The sequence below is a fragment of the Lissotriton helveticus genome, chromosome 8 (assembly GCF_964261635.1).
Source record: "Lissotriton helveticus chromosome 8, aLisHel1.1, whole genome shotgun sequence".
Classification (NCBI taxonomy): Eukaryota; Metazoa; Chordata; class Amphibia; order Caudata; family Salamandridae; genus Lissotriton; species Lissotriton helveticus.
Window position 1 is genome coordinate 981,337,555 of NC_136069.1, and position 14,008 is coordinate 981,351,562.

Sequence of the window (14,008 nt, forward strand, 5' to 3'; positions counted from 1 at the left end):
TGAGGGAGTGCGGTATCTGCAGAAATGCACTAAAGTGGTTGGAAAGTCTCCTATCAGGGAGAACACATGTAGTGCAGCTGGACTCTTTCACCTCAAAGTCTATAACCTTAGACAAAGGGGTACCTCAGGGTTCGATTCTTAGTCCCAACCTTTTTAACATTGATGTATCCTCCCTATCTAGGCCTATCAGATCATGTGGTTTTGATACCATCTCTTACTCGTGTGACACACAACTTATAATCACTATGGACACTGATCCTTTGATAACCAAGGCCAAATTAAAAAATTGCATGTTGAAGATTGTGGCGTGGATGAATGCGAACTTCCATCATCTCAACACAAAAAAGACTGAGATTCTCTTGTTTGGAAAACCCCATGCAGAATGGTCTTCTGATTAGTGCCACTCAGAACCGGGACCCCCCCCCCCCCGCCCCCCACCCCCGATTCCCCAAATAATCTAGACATCCTATTAGATGACAGTTTATGCATGATGATCATGTTAAAAGTATATCGGGCACATGTTTTAGCATGATACGCATGTTTAAGAAAGTATTTCCTTGTATCCTCTTTCTGCCAGTCTGATAGTCAGTCTCATGGATTATGAAAGGGCCTTAATGGTCGGTATGATAGAGGTTGCAAGTTGCAGGTGGTGCAAAACTCAGCAGCTCGCCTTGCCCTTCACCTTCCTCCACGATCATGAGCTGAACCTTTATTGTGCTGGCTTCACTGTCTGCCCATAAAAGAATGTGCCCTATTCAAGCTCTTATGTCTGGTTTTTAATACCTTGCAAGGAAGGGGTCCAGACTTTCTAAAAAATAAATTTCAGCCATATATTCCCACCGGCAACTTACCTCTAGCGACCAGTCACTTCTATGTCCCAAACGCATTATTAAAATCGGACTGGGTGGTCGCGCTTTTTCCTTTCTGGCACCCCACCACTGTAGTAGGTTGCCACTTTTCAGTCACAACTGTTCTAACCAAGTTCAATTCAGAAAACGTCTTAAAACCTGGCTGTTCAACCTCTAACAGGACTGTGCTTGCCAAATGATTGACTGTTACTGCTGCACAGGTAGATCCCCCTGGGGATGATACGTTGCGCCTAATAAATGGTAAATAAATAAATAAAATAATTACAAGTACAGCATTGGCACATCTTCTAATACCACATTATCCTATTAGAGGATCTAAAACCCTCTTAGAATAAACAATGGAATACTTGGAATAGAAGAAAAAACGAAGCATACTCTGAGATGAGGATTTGTCACACGGGCAGATTAACACTTCACTAGTGTCAAATTGACCCAAGGAGAAACCCAGATGCCACCTCAAGCGGCCAAGCCTGAATCTAGTTAAAAGGAAGGTATTGTCTGCCCATGCCAAATATGGCACCATTTTAAGGCTAGTTTACTATCTCTATCTGAGAACCTTAAAGACTCAAGTTCATCCCTAAGCCGATATTTCTTAGTCTTAAATGCATTCTTAACCTAGACTAGGTCAGACTTTGACATGACAGAAGGGTTGGAGAAGAATTCCAATCTTCCCAGACTAGACATTTATTTTGTGATATATTACAACTGTGGTATTTACAAAGATTTGTCACATACAAGACAGTCAAAGATTTCTTTCATGTTAAAGTCTGCATGTGGATTCACAAAACTGCACACCATAGCACCAGAGGAGCCAGTTTAATGATGTCTTATACATACTCAACCTTGAACTCTTGATGTACAATATAAGTTGCACCAGCCATGGGTACTCCTGAAAAGTGCCACAGTACCCTGTTCCCTTCAGTCTGCATGGTGATAATATTAGAGTATCCCCTAATGTCAGCCCCATAAGTAAGAATGGGGAGCCATTTACTTTTAAAGACTTTCAACAGAGGGACCATAGGCTTTCAACCAATACATAAGGCTAGGTTGTGAATATATCCAGCCGCACTAGCAAATCTTTGGGAGGCTTTCAGCTTACTGGATCCCCAGTTTCTCCAGGCATCCAAGACTGCACCTAAATACTAGTAGCCCTGGGTAGAGGTAACAGGATGACCATGAAAGTATAAATTCTACATCTTCAGTAAATTAGGGCCACAGACCATAGTATAAGTTTTAGAGTGATTGGTAGCAAGACCCAGAGACTCCATAAAACTAACAAACTCCTGGGAAAGGATGTTAAGACTCTCAAAAGTTCTCCAGAGTGAAACAGCATTATCCGCATAGAGTAGTGTGGGAAATTTTTTCTTGCTGACTTGGGAGAAATCCGCAATGCTCGGTGAAAGCGTGGCACCAAAGTCATTAATACAATTTGGGCCAGGATGCAGCTCTGGTGTACCCCCTTCCCCAGCATAAAGCTAGAAGTGCAGTAACCAGCCAAGCCAAACATAACAGATGCCGAAAGATCATAATGCAAAGCTTGCAGAAATTGATCAAGCCCTGGATTCACTTCCAAATCTATTCATATGGCCGATAATATAGATCTTACCATGTTGCTGAAGGGACTAGATAGGTCCATGAAGGCCATGCAGATGGAGCCCTGCCTAGAGATGGTATTTTTTCCCAGACTTTTTTATAGTGCAAACTTGACCCGAAGATATCAGAGCACTTTACATGAGCACCACTTGCGTTACAGACAGACACATTCATATTTTAGGCACAGGGAGATTAAGTGATTTGCTCAGAATCACAGCATGATAAGCATCCCTGCCGAGACTCGAACCCGGTTCCCCAGCATCGCGGTCAACCGCTCTAGTCGCAAGGCCACATCCTCTCCCAACTTATACTTTCTAATGAGCAGTTATAAGTTCCGACATTGCTCCACCGTGCCTAGCCCCTCTCGGAAGCCATACTGTACCTCCGACAGTGTGTTTTTCTCCCTGACTCAAGAAAAAAGGCACTCCAGCACAACCCTACCTGCAATCTTTGCCATGGAATCCAGCAGGGAGATTAGGGAATAGCAGCTTGGAGGCTGTGCCCTTTTTAAAAACGGGCACAATATTAGCTGTATGCCATGAGTCAGGAAGCCCAGTACTTGAGGAGACATTAAAACAATTGCATAATAAAGGGGCTCATAATTCAGGGGAGGATTTATACAGACCCATAGGGACCCCATTGGGGGCTGGGGCCTTATTGGATGGAGACTTGATAATGGCCTCCTGGACCTCCTCTGGGGGGACTTCCATTGATATGAGGAAAATCACCTCAGTCTTAGAGCTCTCCAAAAGCATGCCAGAGCCATATGGGGCACTAACATGATTCATCCAAGCCTCTGGACTATATGCCAGTAATGATGGACTTATAAATTCCCCCCATGGCACCAATATCTTTGACCACTTTCTAAAAGGCCCTAGAGTTTTTCTGCCAGCAGGCCAGGACCAGCCTCCTAGGACTCCATTTGGTTCTCCTTGCGCCTAATATGCAAGGCAACTTTACATTCGGCACTGCACACTTAAATCTGAAGACTATTCCTAGGTTTCTCCTTGAAGGCCCCATGAACTGCTAGGACTCCAGTGCCCTGCACGTCCTCAACACCGGAAATTTCACCTGCTGCCACCTCCTGTTGCTGAGGAACACCCATGGCCCGTTCATCTGCCGCACCTGCAACTGCATCTTTGCCAGCCTCCACACACCAGACCCACTGACCACACGACCCTCAAGAACCGGACCTGACCACCTCAGATGCATCCTGCTCAAAACTTGCTCCGTCAAAAGCCATATTGTGGAGATTTGGGACCTGCTCGACTCCATCACCTCCGATGTTGCCTTCTTCACAGAAACCTGGATGAACTCCAGCACAGCCTCGGACATCGCAACCGCCATCTCCGATGGCTACAAAATCATCCACAAGGACTATGTCAACCGGCTGGGAGGCGGCATTGCCATAGTACACAAATACACCCTCCGCTTCACAATGAGCTCTGACAAAGCTCACCTGACATGGAGCACCTCCACTTCCAGATCGAGACCAACCCAAATGCCACCCTCCACGGCACTCTCATCGACAGACCCCCAGACCTTCAGTAAAGCCATAACTCACTTCATTGCTCACCAAGCTCTCGCTTTAGCAGCCTACATCCTGCTCAGCGACCTCAATTTCCACCTGGACAACCTCAAAGACCACAACACCTCATCCCTACTGGAGAACCTCGCCACCATTGGACTCAAACAACTGGTCACAATGCCAACCCACTCAGCAGGACACACACTCGACCCCATCTTCTCCCCAAGCAACAACATCTCCGGTCAGTGGCCTGAGTCCTGTAATGTCAGCTTCAACATTTTCCTTCATATTACGGCCTGTCAATCACAACACTCGGTCCTGCAGGACCAGCCAGTCAGAATGTGTTTTTTGTCATTTTTTCTCATGAGACTCCTGCAGAAACAGACTTACATCAAATCACAAAAAAACACACTTTCTGGATAAATATGTCGTTTTCTGCCGAATAGGTGTAATTCTGTTCAGTAATTTTTTCTTTTTGTTGCCTAAATTTTTCCTATAGCAATTGCATGGTAAAAAAATTATCGCTGTGCATGTTCACTTTCTCAATTACACAATACCATTCTGTCATTCTCAAAACTTGTACTAGCATATACATTAATTAATGATTTATAATTATGGCATTTTCTAAGTCATTGATGGAATGGATTGTTTGGTTTAGGAAACGTGTCCTAATGTTACTCCAGGACTTAGCCCTTTCATATAATCAAGTAAGTGAAAGATAAGTCTGTACTTATACATTTTTTTTTATTATTGGGAGAGTTTCAGTGAAACCACAGCCTCATACACAGTATGTAAGTGGGATGAAGTGCAAATGAGTTCTGCCTCCTCCAGATGTGGCGCAACCATCAGATTTCACATTTGGATGGAGCAGGATTCCTTAACATGAGATCTGTGTTTTGCTGGTCGTATTGTTTGGTCGTGTGGCTTTGGTACTCTGTTGGGTAGTTCTGAGAACTATTCTCTTGTGTCCATATCAGGATCCGTCTCTTTAAGGGGTGTCCCACACCAGTCCACAGCAAAGCTATGAGAATCCGGTCGCTACTCCCCTGCAGTACACATGCATTATTTTAGCTAATGGTACCCCACATTCCGACAGAGAGGGACGTTTATTGAAATTGTCCTGGATGCATTGACCACCCCTCCACTCATATGGGTCTATTATGGACTCCTCGGTATCAAGAAACTGACAGGGTACCTAAGTTGAAGCTTCATCAATATTGTATACTCCTAAAGCAACTGCTGTGTAATATGTTTGTATTAGTAATGAAGCAATTGGCATCCCGTAAGGCACATCTCAAAATAGAGTTCTCTTATCTAATATGCTGTTTATATAATTTTGTACGGAAAATATGGACATGGCCGACATATCTCATAAATTGCTTTTTCTTTTGACTTTCAGATGAAAGGGAAGATGTTCAAAAGAAAACCTTCACAAAATGGATAAATGCACAGTTTGCTAAGGTAGGAGATGCATGTCATATTTTATACATATCATGCGCGATATTTAAGCTACTCTTATTTCAGGAGTCTAACCTATTTGTCACTAAAACACCAGCGAGGACTGAAAAACATTTAACCATATAAAGAATGTCTTCCAATCGGCTTAAGACGTATTATCTTTGGAACATGCTCAATGAGTGTGTGAATAGTAATTTTTCTGAATTAAATGAAATGATTTGCTTAAGGCCACATATAGAAAATATAATGCTTAAAGACAACAACTGACATTTGTTGTGGCATTGTTTACCCGATTGACACGGAGAAACATCTCCTAAAGTAGAAGATTCAAATTTGATTGGCTTTTACTAACGCACTGGTGGCAGGTCCTTTACATTGTTGCATCTTTTTTAAAATAGAACAAAGAGGCTTTCTGGGCATAGAAGTTTGTATTGAATTAAATTAGCATTTGCTTAAGCATCTGTCATGCATCAAAGTTAGGTTTCCAAACATGCAAACTATCCCCTTGGAAGATAACACTGACAGCCTTATTCTAAATCCATAACAATAGAGCACAATTTAAAATATGCTTACCTCAAAATTACTTAAATGTTGAAATTCAGCACTCTACAGGTCTTGATGATGTAACATTGATATGCTTTGCACTGTCCAGATGATTGCACAAAATGGAAAATTGCTGATGCCATCCTACGGCTGGCTTGTACGCTGCATATTACTTTTAAGGAATCAATAATATTGAACCAGTATTTACTGATGTACTCTCTACAAAAGGTCTGAAATGTGAAAGAAGAGAGTTACCTTGCGTTCATTTGTTGATAAGTGGGTACTGTTCCAGACAAATTAACTATTTTTATTACAGTATATGTGAACGTTGTTTTAATACGATCAAAAATATTTTTTATATATGTTTTAAATGTATTTATTACTGTGCACTTTAATGGTCATATGTCCGAAGAAAGATAAATATATACTTTAAATGTTCATTACTTTCTGAGACTCGATTCAGCTCACATGTACGTGAACAATGTTTGGCATTCTCTTTCTGCCTCTCATCGTTTAGTGAATATGGACCAGAAAAATACCAAAGTTTAAGTGAACCCAAAGGTAGCAATTGGAATGAGACACAAGCCATAGTGAAAAAAACACTGAAAGGCTCGAGTTCTAGTGTACTGAACTAATTATAACTTGTTCCCTAATCATGCACTTCATTTAGATAACGCTGTTAAAATTACTAATTCGATCGGCCAATGATACGGGCAGTCTACTTTTTGAACAAGAAGTAATACAATCACATACATTGATGATTGGACTCTTACAAGCCTGCCTGTAAGCTTTCAAGATATGGAAAATAATTGGGATATTTCATAAGCGTAGCACTTTGATGGATCAGATTGACTTTTAATTGCGTAGGATGGGTGCAGTAAGGGTGGGTCACCTGGGAAGTGCTGGCTGCAAAAGGTTATTGAACAATTTACCCTTCGGTCTGCCACAGCTATTAAAGGCTGAAGAATCAAAAAAGTAGAGTGTTAGGTTTTCATTGAGCATGGCCACATGGCCTAGAGAGAGATGATGGCCCACCCCTTGCTGGCCCTGACCGAAGGCCAGTGCCAAAGGGGTTTGCTGAGGTCTGGGCACAGACAGTATAGAACAAGCCTACAATTCAAACCCTTATTGTATGTCGGATACAGGGTCTAGTGTGACTCCTGGCCTTGCAATCATCCTCCGCTGTGTATAGCCAAAGCTTGTGTATGGTTGGAGTTGGTCTGTTTTGGATGGTAGGGTGCAGACACTGGCCAGAGGCATAGCCCTGTGCCACACTTGTCCTACATACAGCTTAAAATTGTGTGCAGTGGAGGTTTGATGCTTGAGGAGGGTTGGGTGCAGGGCGTTGCCGAAGCCTAGGCAGTGAGTCCAAGTTCTGATGCAGATTCAATGCAGGTTCTGAACGAGATGTTATTAGTGATGCCATCAATAATGACATGTAACATGTCATGAGTGATGTAATATTTGAGGTCATAAGCAGAGCATGACCGTGGTGCAAGTTGTAGTTAGTTCATTAATCTATAACTGGTGCATTTCAGTGGTTCTTTGGGTGCTTTAATGATAGCTTGTTGCATCTCAGCACCAAACTATAATGTAATTTTAAACTTTTGCTTTTCACTGAAAATTATCGAATGTTTTCTTTATAAACATAGGTTAAGGTCTTATCACCTAATCTAACTATAACTTTACTTTAAACTTTGTTTTTTTCATTGAAAATAAAGCTATGCAACCGCTAAGAGACTGAAAAACTGTGTAGTCTAAGTAAACATATGTGAAAAAGAGGATGCTACACTTATGCAGATGTGCCTCTCTAACTTTTTTTAGCCCATTTGAAAATACATGATATGCCAAATTTCTATAAAAACATACATCCCCTCACATTTTAACCCACTGTTTTCATAACTGTATTAAAATCTCGATGCTCATTTACATCAGCCTGCTCCTCAAAAAAGACTTCAATTTCAGCTGCTAATATTTCAACAAAATAGCATTCAGTAGTGCCTCGCTTTTGTCTTAAATACAAAATGTTAGCACCCTAGTTGTTCATTAGGAATCGGTGGTGATGCTGCAGTTGATTACTAGGGGGTTAATTGAAAAACTGCTACGAGAGTTGAAAGTATATATTTTTTTGTGCATGCCAAAATGTTTTCCTGAAATGGATATGGTGGATATTTGGAAACACATAGAAAGGTTGTCCTCATTTTAGCTTTCTAGAACATTAACTATAATTTATATGACAAAAAGAGACACCACATGTTGTTCTTTTACTGCATATCCACTAAAGGAAATCCTTTCAATTTTACAACTTTGATTCCATCAAGCTGAGGGTCAGGTGTGCCGTGCCACCTTTTGGTCATAAATACAAATTGTTAGTGCTCTAGAGGCTGATTAGAACTATGTGTTGAAGCTGCAATTGATGACAGCAGAGTTAACTGATGGAATGCTGCTGGTGTTGAAAATACATATTTCAGTCTGCATTTCAGAATATTTTACTGATATGGATGAGGAAGATATTTGAGAACTCATAGAAAATGTTTCCTCATTTTGGCTTTCTAAAGCTCTAACCCTCATTTCTATGACAAAAAAGACCCCCTAATTTTGTTTCTCTGTTAAGATTTCCTGTGTAGGTAACACTTTTGTTTTACAGCTTTGATTCCATTAGGGTTGCTTTCGGGGGTCACACTTCTGACATGAATACAGGATGCTAGTGTTCTAGATATTCAGCAGAACACTGTGGTGAAGTTGCAGTACAACACAAGGGAATCAATTGATAGGCTGATGCGGTTGAAAGTGCATGCATTACTCTGAATATCAACTTTCTTTTCCCATGACTGAGGTGAATAGTGTGAATTTATAGGAAATGTGCTAATTTTAGCTTCTGAGCACTTTCCAAAACCCCCTATGAGAAAATCATGAAGGGCTCTCCTGCCCCAGGGGACAAATGTTTGCTGTACTCCCACGAGACCTGGCTTTGCCCTCCTGTGATGTACCCTGATACTTCCGCAGAAGCGTCTGCACAAGTGTCATCACATCGAATGAAGCTTGTCATTTGAGATATTTTATGATGTTGCTTCTGTCTGGAGACAGAAAAAGAGGTACATCATCTGCCTATAGTTTTATCTTGGAATCACCCCTGCCCCAAAAAGGTGGAGGAAACTGATTGTGCAATAAAATATATTGAGCTAAGGGTTCAATAAAAAGGCCAAAAAGAATAGGGGAAAGGGGACTGCCTTGTCGATTACCTCTTCTGGGAAAAACTATACCAGCATATTGATTGAAAGTGCCTTGTTAGAGCCTGGCGATTCACCTCATGAATTGCCAAGGAAACTTGATTTTTTCTGAGTTGTTACACAAAAATCTCCAAAATCACAAGGTGCAAAGCCATCCTCCTCAGGTGCTTTTAAACCAGGATTGTTTTCTTGCCTTAATTCTCTCCACCTCAGATATTGGATTGGCGAAGGAATTCACAGTCTCAGGATGTAGAGCAGGCAGTTGTACTTCTTGTAGAAATTGGTCTACCATTAAGATATCTTGGAGTATATTCTTCTTTGTTTCTTCATACAATATAGAATAGTAATCTACAAAAATGTTCTTAATCTCCTTAGAATCTCTCATTAAGCAACCAGTACTGATATTTCTCAGCCCAGTTATCAAATTATGGTTTTTGATTTCCTTTAATACCCATGGCTAAGAAGCTTCTAATCTTCTTACCTTTCTCATAAACCTGACAATTGAAAGTATGGTCATTCACAATCTCTCCATGAAAACACTATTTGAATGTTTTTATTAATTCCATAAATGTTTACATGATTATTCCACAGTGTCCTTTAAGGCTATTTCCAATGCGATATCGACAGCAGGCTGAAATGTTTGTAGCAACTCCCTCTCTTGCCTTTTAGGGTTTGCAGACAAAATGCACTGACAAATATATGCTCCAAATTGTAGCCTTGAAGGCTTGCCAGACCATTGTACTACCATTTTTGTTTTAATTTTGAATAAAATAGTGTTGTATCTAATTTTTCATTGTCCATATAGCCTAGTAACAAATGTCGATGAGAGGAAGACCTCTGTTTTTTTTCATGGGAAACGGCATATCCTGAGACCTCTGCATAACTATTCATTGTTTTAAGAATTTCTGTTATGTCCTTTTCCCCTTCTTCTGAGAAAATCAGCAAGTCATCTGCACATGCTGTGACCTTCTGATTTTCAGAGGGGAATGGGAGTCCATTGATTTGAGGGTTAAGCAAGTGGCAATTATTAGGGGTTCTACCTCTAGTAGGAATAGAAGGGAGGATAATGGGCATCCATGTCCAGTGCCTTGAGATAAATTACATGTGCCTGATAAGTGGTTATTAACTTGAATGTTGGGCATATAGGGCGAATAGCATTTGTTCAATGGGATGTCCCATGTCGAACTTTATGGTCACTGCATGCCGTTATTTAAGTCCTTCTCTGTGTATATTACCATGACAGGGTGTCTAGGAATTGTACTTTTTCCAACACATGCAGAAACAGTCGTATGTTGTTGCTCACTAGTCTCCCTTTCATAAAACCTTTTTGTTTAGGGTGGACCAGCAATAAAAATACCTTTTCGAATCTCATAGCTAGGATTTTAGTATGGATTGTAAACTCTAAACTAATTAAAGGTATTTAAGCTGTAGTTACTCACTTCAATATAATCTTTGCCCTCTTTATGTATCATTACTATAGCAGCTTCAGCCTATGAACCCTTAATTGAACCTCTTCCAGAAAAGTGGAATGGAATAAGGATTTTAGTTGGTCTATCAACTGCCCGTGGAAGGATTTATAAAAGGTTACTGCTAGCCCATCAGGAACAAGAACCCTTTCTTTTTTTAGAGAGATAATCCCTGTGGTGATCTCTGTTTTATTAAACAGTTTGTTAATTTCACTTTATTTAAGTCATCAATGGGAGATAGGGTTAACCAATTCAGAAATTTCTGGCATCCCACAATAAATGATAGATTATTAGAGTTATAGAGTCTAGTGTACAATTTGTGAAAGCAGTCCAGAATGTTGTTTTTTCTTTCAGTAATGATGAATTTCCTTTCATTTAACCTACGTTGGTTGGAAAGCAACCTAATTGCTCTGTTACGTTTGCAAATCATTTTCTCTTTAAACTTTTTGGACAATAAGTGTGCTCTTTCACACTGTTTTATAATATTCACATTTTAGAGATCTTAATGTGCCAAGGGTGTCAGAATCCTTCGTGGGAACTAGAGTATTGACACGAAGTAGTCATACACTTGACTGGTGAATGTAGTTTATTGCATCCACTTCCAGCCTCTACAACACACAGCCACCAGTACCCAGGCAGTCTCTTCAACTGTCCCCACTGAAATCCCACATTCCCCACATTCCATCTGATAACACATAAAGTTAAAGGAACAGTAGGCTAGGTAACCATAGGCCATAACACATCTCCCCCCTTTACACAAAAACATATATAAACACAATATAACATGCGAGTAAGTTTACGCAAAACTAATGAAAGTAAACATGAGAAAATAGAATAAAATGGTCAGGATACACTGAAGTGATTGTAATTCCCGCCGCATTGGTAATAATAACAATAATGTTACTGAACAGGAAAACAAGAAACTGGAATCAATAAACATCAAGGTATAATACTCCTCAATAATGGAAGGGAAGCCTCATAAAGGTAAAACCTAATCCAGCATTCAAGTGACCATGCAAGAAGTAATCTGTTGAATAGTCTCTAAAAAGCTCTCATAGTCTTCTAGACCACCACATTAACCGAAACAATTCTTAGGCACACCCCGCAATGCAGGCTTCCCACCGGAGCTTTTAGCTAGACGTGATGTGCACCAAACCTCACCACCATTCAGTACCACCACATTCCTCTTCACCCCAACAATTCTCCTGGGTCCACTAATCTTGGACTCCCCTTTAGGACACCAAGTGGGATTTTTGATACATACTACATCACCATTCTTCAGTATATATTGGTGCACACAGTGTTTGCCATCAACATTTTTTTTGTATTAATCTTGATAGGCAATTACTTACCATCCTCCCCTCTTCAAACTCAACCACATAGGGTTCAGTTTGGATCCGGACAGCCTGATTTTCAATACTTGGAATCCCAGTCACACTATTGGCTGTATTTCTATGAGCCAAACACTTCTCCTGGAGGACAACCTTGAGTGGTAACTTGTTGTTCAATGCAGTCTGAACACTAGCTCTTACCAGCTGGTTTATCTTCTCCACAAGGCCCTGCTTTGGGTGCATAAAGAGCAGTGCAGAAATGAGTAATAGAGAAGTCATCGAGGAAGGCTTTCATCTCTTGTGAGATAAACAGAACACCATTCTCTGTCACTGTAGTCTTGGGAATCCCTTCACATGCAGAAACATCCTTTAACATTTCCAAGACACTTTTGGTGATAATGGAGTGTACAACCAGCTGTGAACCCACTTAGAGGTGTAATCTACCAGAACAATGATAAACCTTTCCCTAGGTGGCAGTAAATCAAAAGGTCCTACCAGATCTAGACCCAATTTGCACCAGGACTCATCAGTAATAAGAGATAAAGGTGCTGTCCTCACCACTTTAGATTTGTCATTGCCAGCACACTATATACAACCCTTCACACCCTCCTCGTCTTGTCTGTCAAGTCCTGGCCACCAATAAAGCTCCCTAACACTAGCTTTAATTCAGCCTGTGTGGAGTTCGCGGAGTTAAGCTGCCCCGGAAGTGCATAAAAAACTCAGCTGCACTACGCAGAGCTCCGCAAGTGGCAGAGTGAGTTAGAAAAAATGCTGTTCCCTGTAATTTTGAGTGCCAGGTGTTTGTCAGCACTGTGGAATTATTGCAAATGGCACCATGCACAGCGCAAGTGGGCGCTGCTTCCTTTCTACCTCTTGATTAGACTTTCTACTGGAGCAGCAGCTTTCTCAATGCAAACGGACGATTTCTCAACAAGAGCAGTCGCGAGCAAACATGGCCGTTCACATTGAGAAATCCGACCACCTGAGTTGAGTAATCTTTCCGGGAGGCTGATTTCCCTTGCTTGCAAACTTGGCGTTGATGATGGCGAATGAGGAAAAATATCACCGGATCACTAATCTGACGGGTAGTGTTGTCAACATTGAAACAAACAAACATTTGGACCAGGGACCTATAATCACTCCTCACCACAAAAGGCAAACCCCTCAGGTAGTTTTTAAAGTGATTCATGGCCCAGGCACAAGCAAGCGCCTCACGTTCCTCAGCACCCTGAAGAGAACATGAGGCGAATACCACCACTTTGTCTTTAGCCGCAGCCACTTGAAAAAGGACCGCTCCAAGCCCCTTTGTGCTAGCATCACTCGTGAGCAATGTCCTCCCCCTCATATCAAAATGGCCTATGGTAGGTATGCTCGCAATACTGTTTTTATCCACCTTAAAAGCTTCCTCACACTTAAAAGTCTGTTCAAACCTTGCTCCTTTCTTCAAAAGCAGCCTCAAAGTTTGTACAGCACTCGCAAAATCAGGGACAAATTTCAAGTAATACTCTCCAGGACCAAAGAATGACCTCACTTGTTCTCTGTCAGTGGGTGTGGGTGCCGACGTGCTGGACACTGCTAACTTTCGCCTGATGTCGTCCCCTGAAATGGTATGGCTTAAATAGGAAACAGTTCCTACCTTAAGCCTGCACGTCTCCTTTTTGAGACTGAGGGCCAGATGTATGACCCACAAGTTTGCGAGTTGCAAATTGCATCACATTTGCGACATGCAATTTGCGACTCGCAAATTGGGATGCACAACAGTATCTGAGACACTGTTTGCGATTCCCAATGGCGTCTAAAATTGCATGCCTCCTGCATATTAATGAGTCTGTCACAATTTGCGACTGTATCAGGAATGGCTGGCACCACCATGTCTAGGACTGCTTTAAAATAAAGCAATTTTTTTAAATGTAGCCGGTTTTCCTTAAAGGAAAACGGGATACATTTAAAAAATAAAAATGAAACTTTTCAGTTTTATTTTTTAAGAAAT

The 14,008-nt window shown here is 41.2% G+C and overlaps 1 protein-coding gene across 7 annotated transcripts in view; it reads left to right on the forward strand.

The window, feature by feature from the left end:
- Positions 1 to 14,008, forward strand: part of DMD (dystrophin) — a 6,826,337-nt gene that overhangs the window by 287,763 nt on the left and 6,524,566 nt on the right. For all 7 annotated transcript variants that reach the window (XM_078657819.1, XM_078657824.1, XM_078657821.1 and 4 more), the window contains exon 2: positions 5,390 to 5,451. In XM_078657819.1, the coding sequence (XP_078513945.1) occupies positions 5,390 to 5,451 (62 nt within the window). The remainder of the gene's footprint in view (positions 1 to 5,389; positions 5,452 to 14,008) is intronic.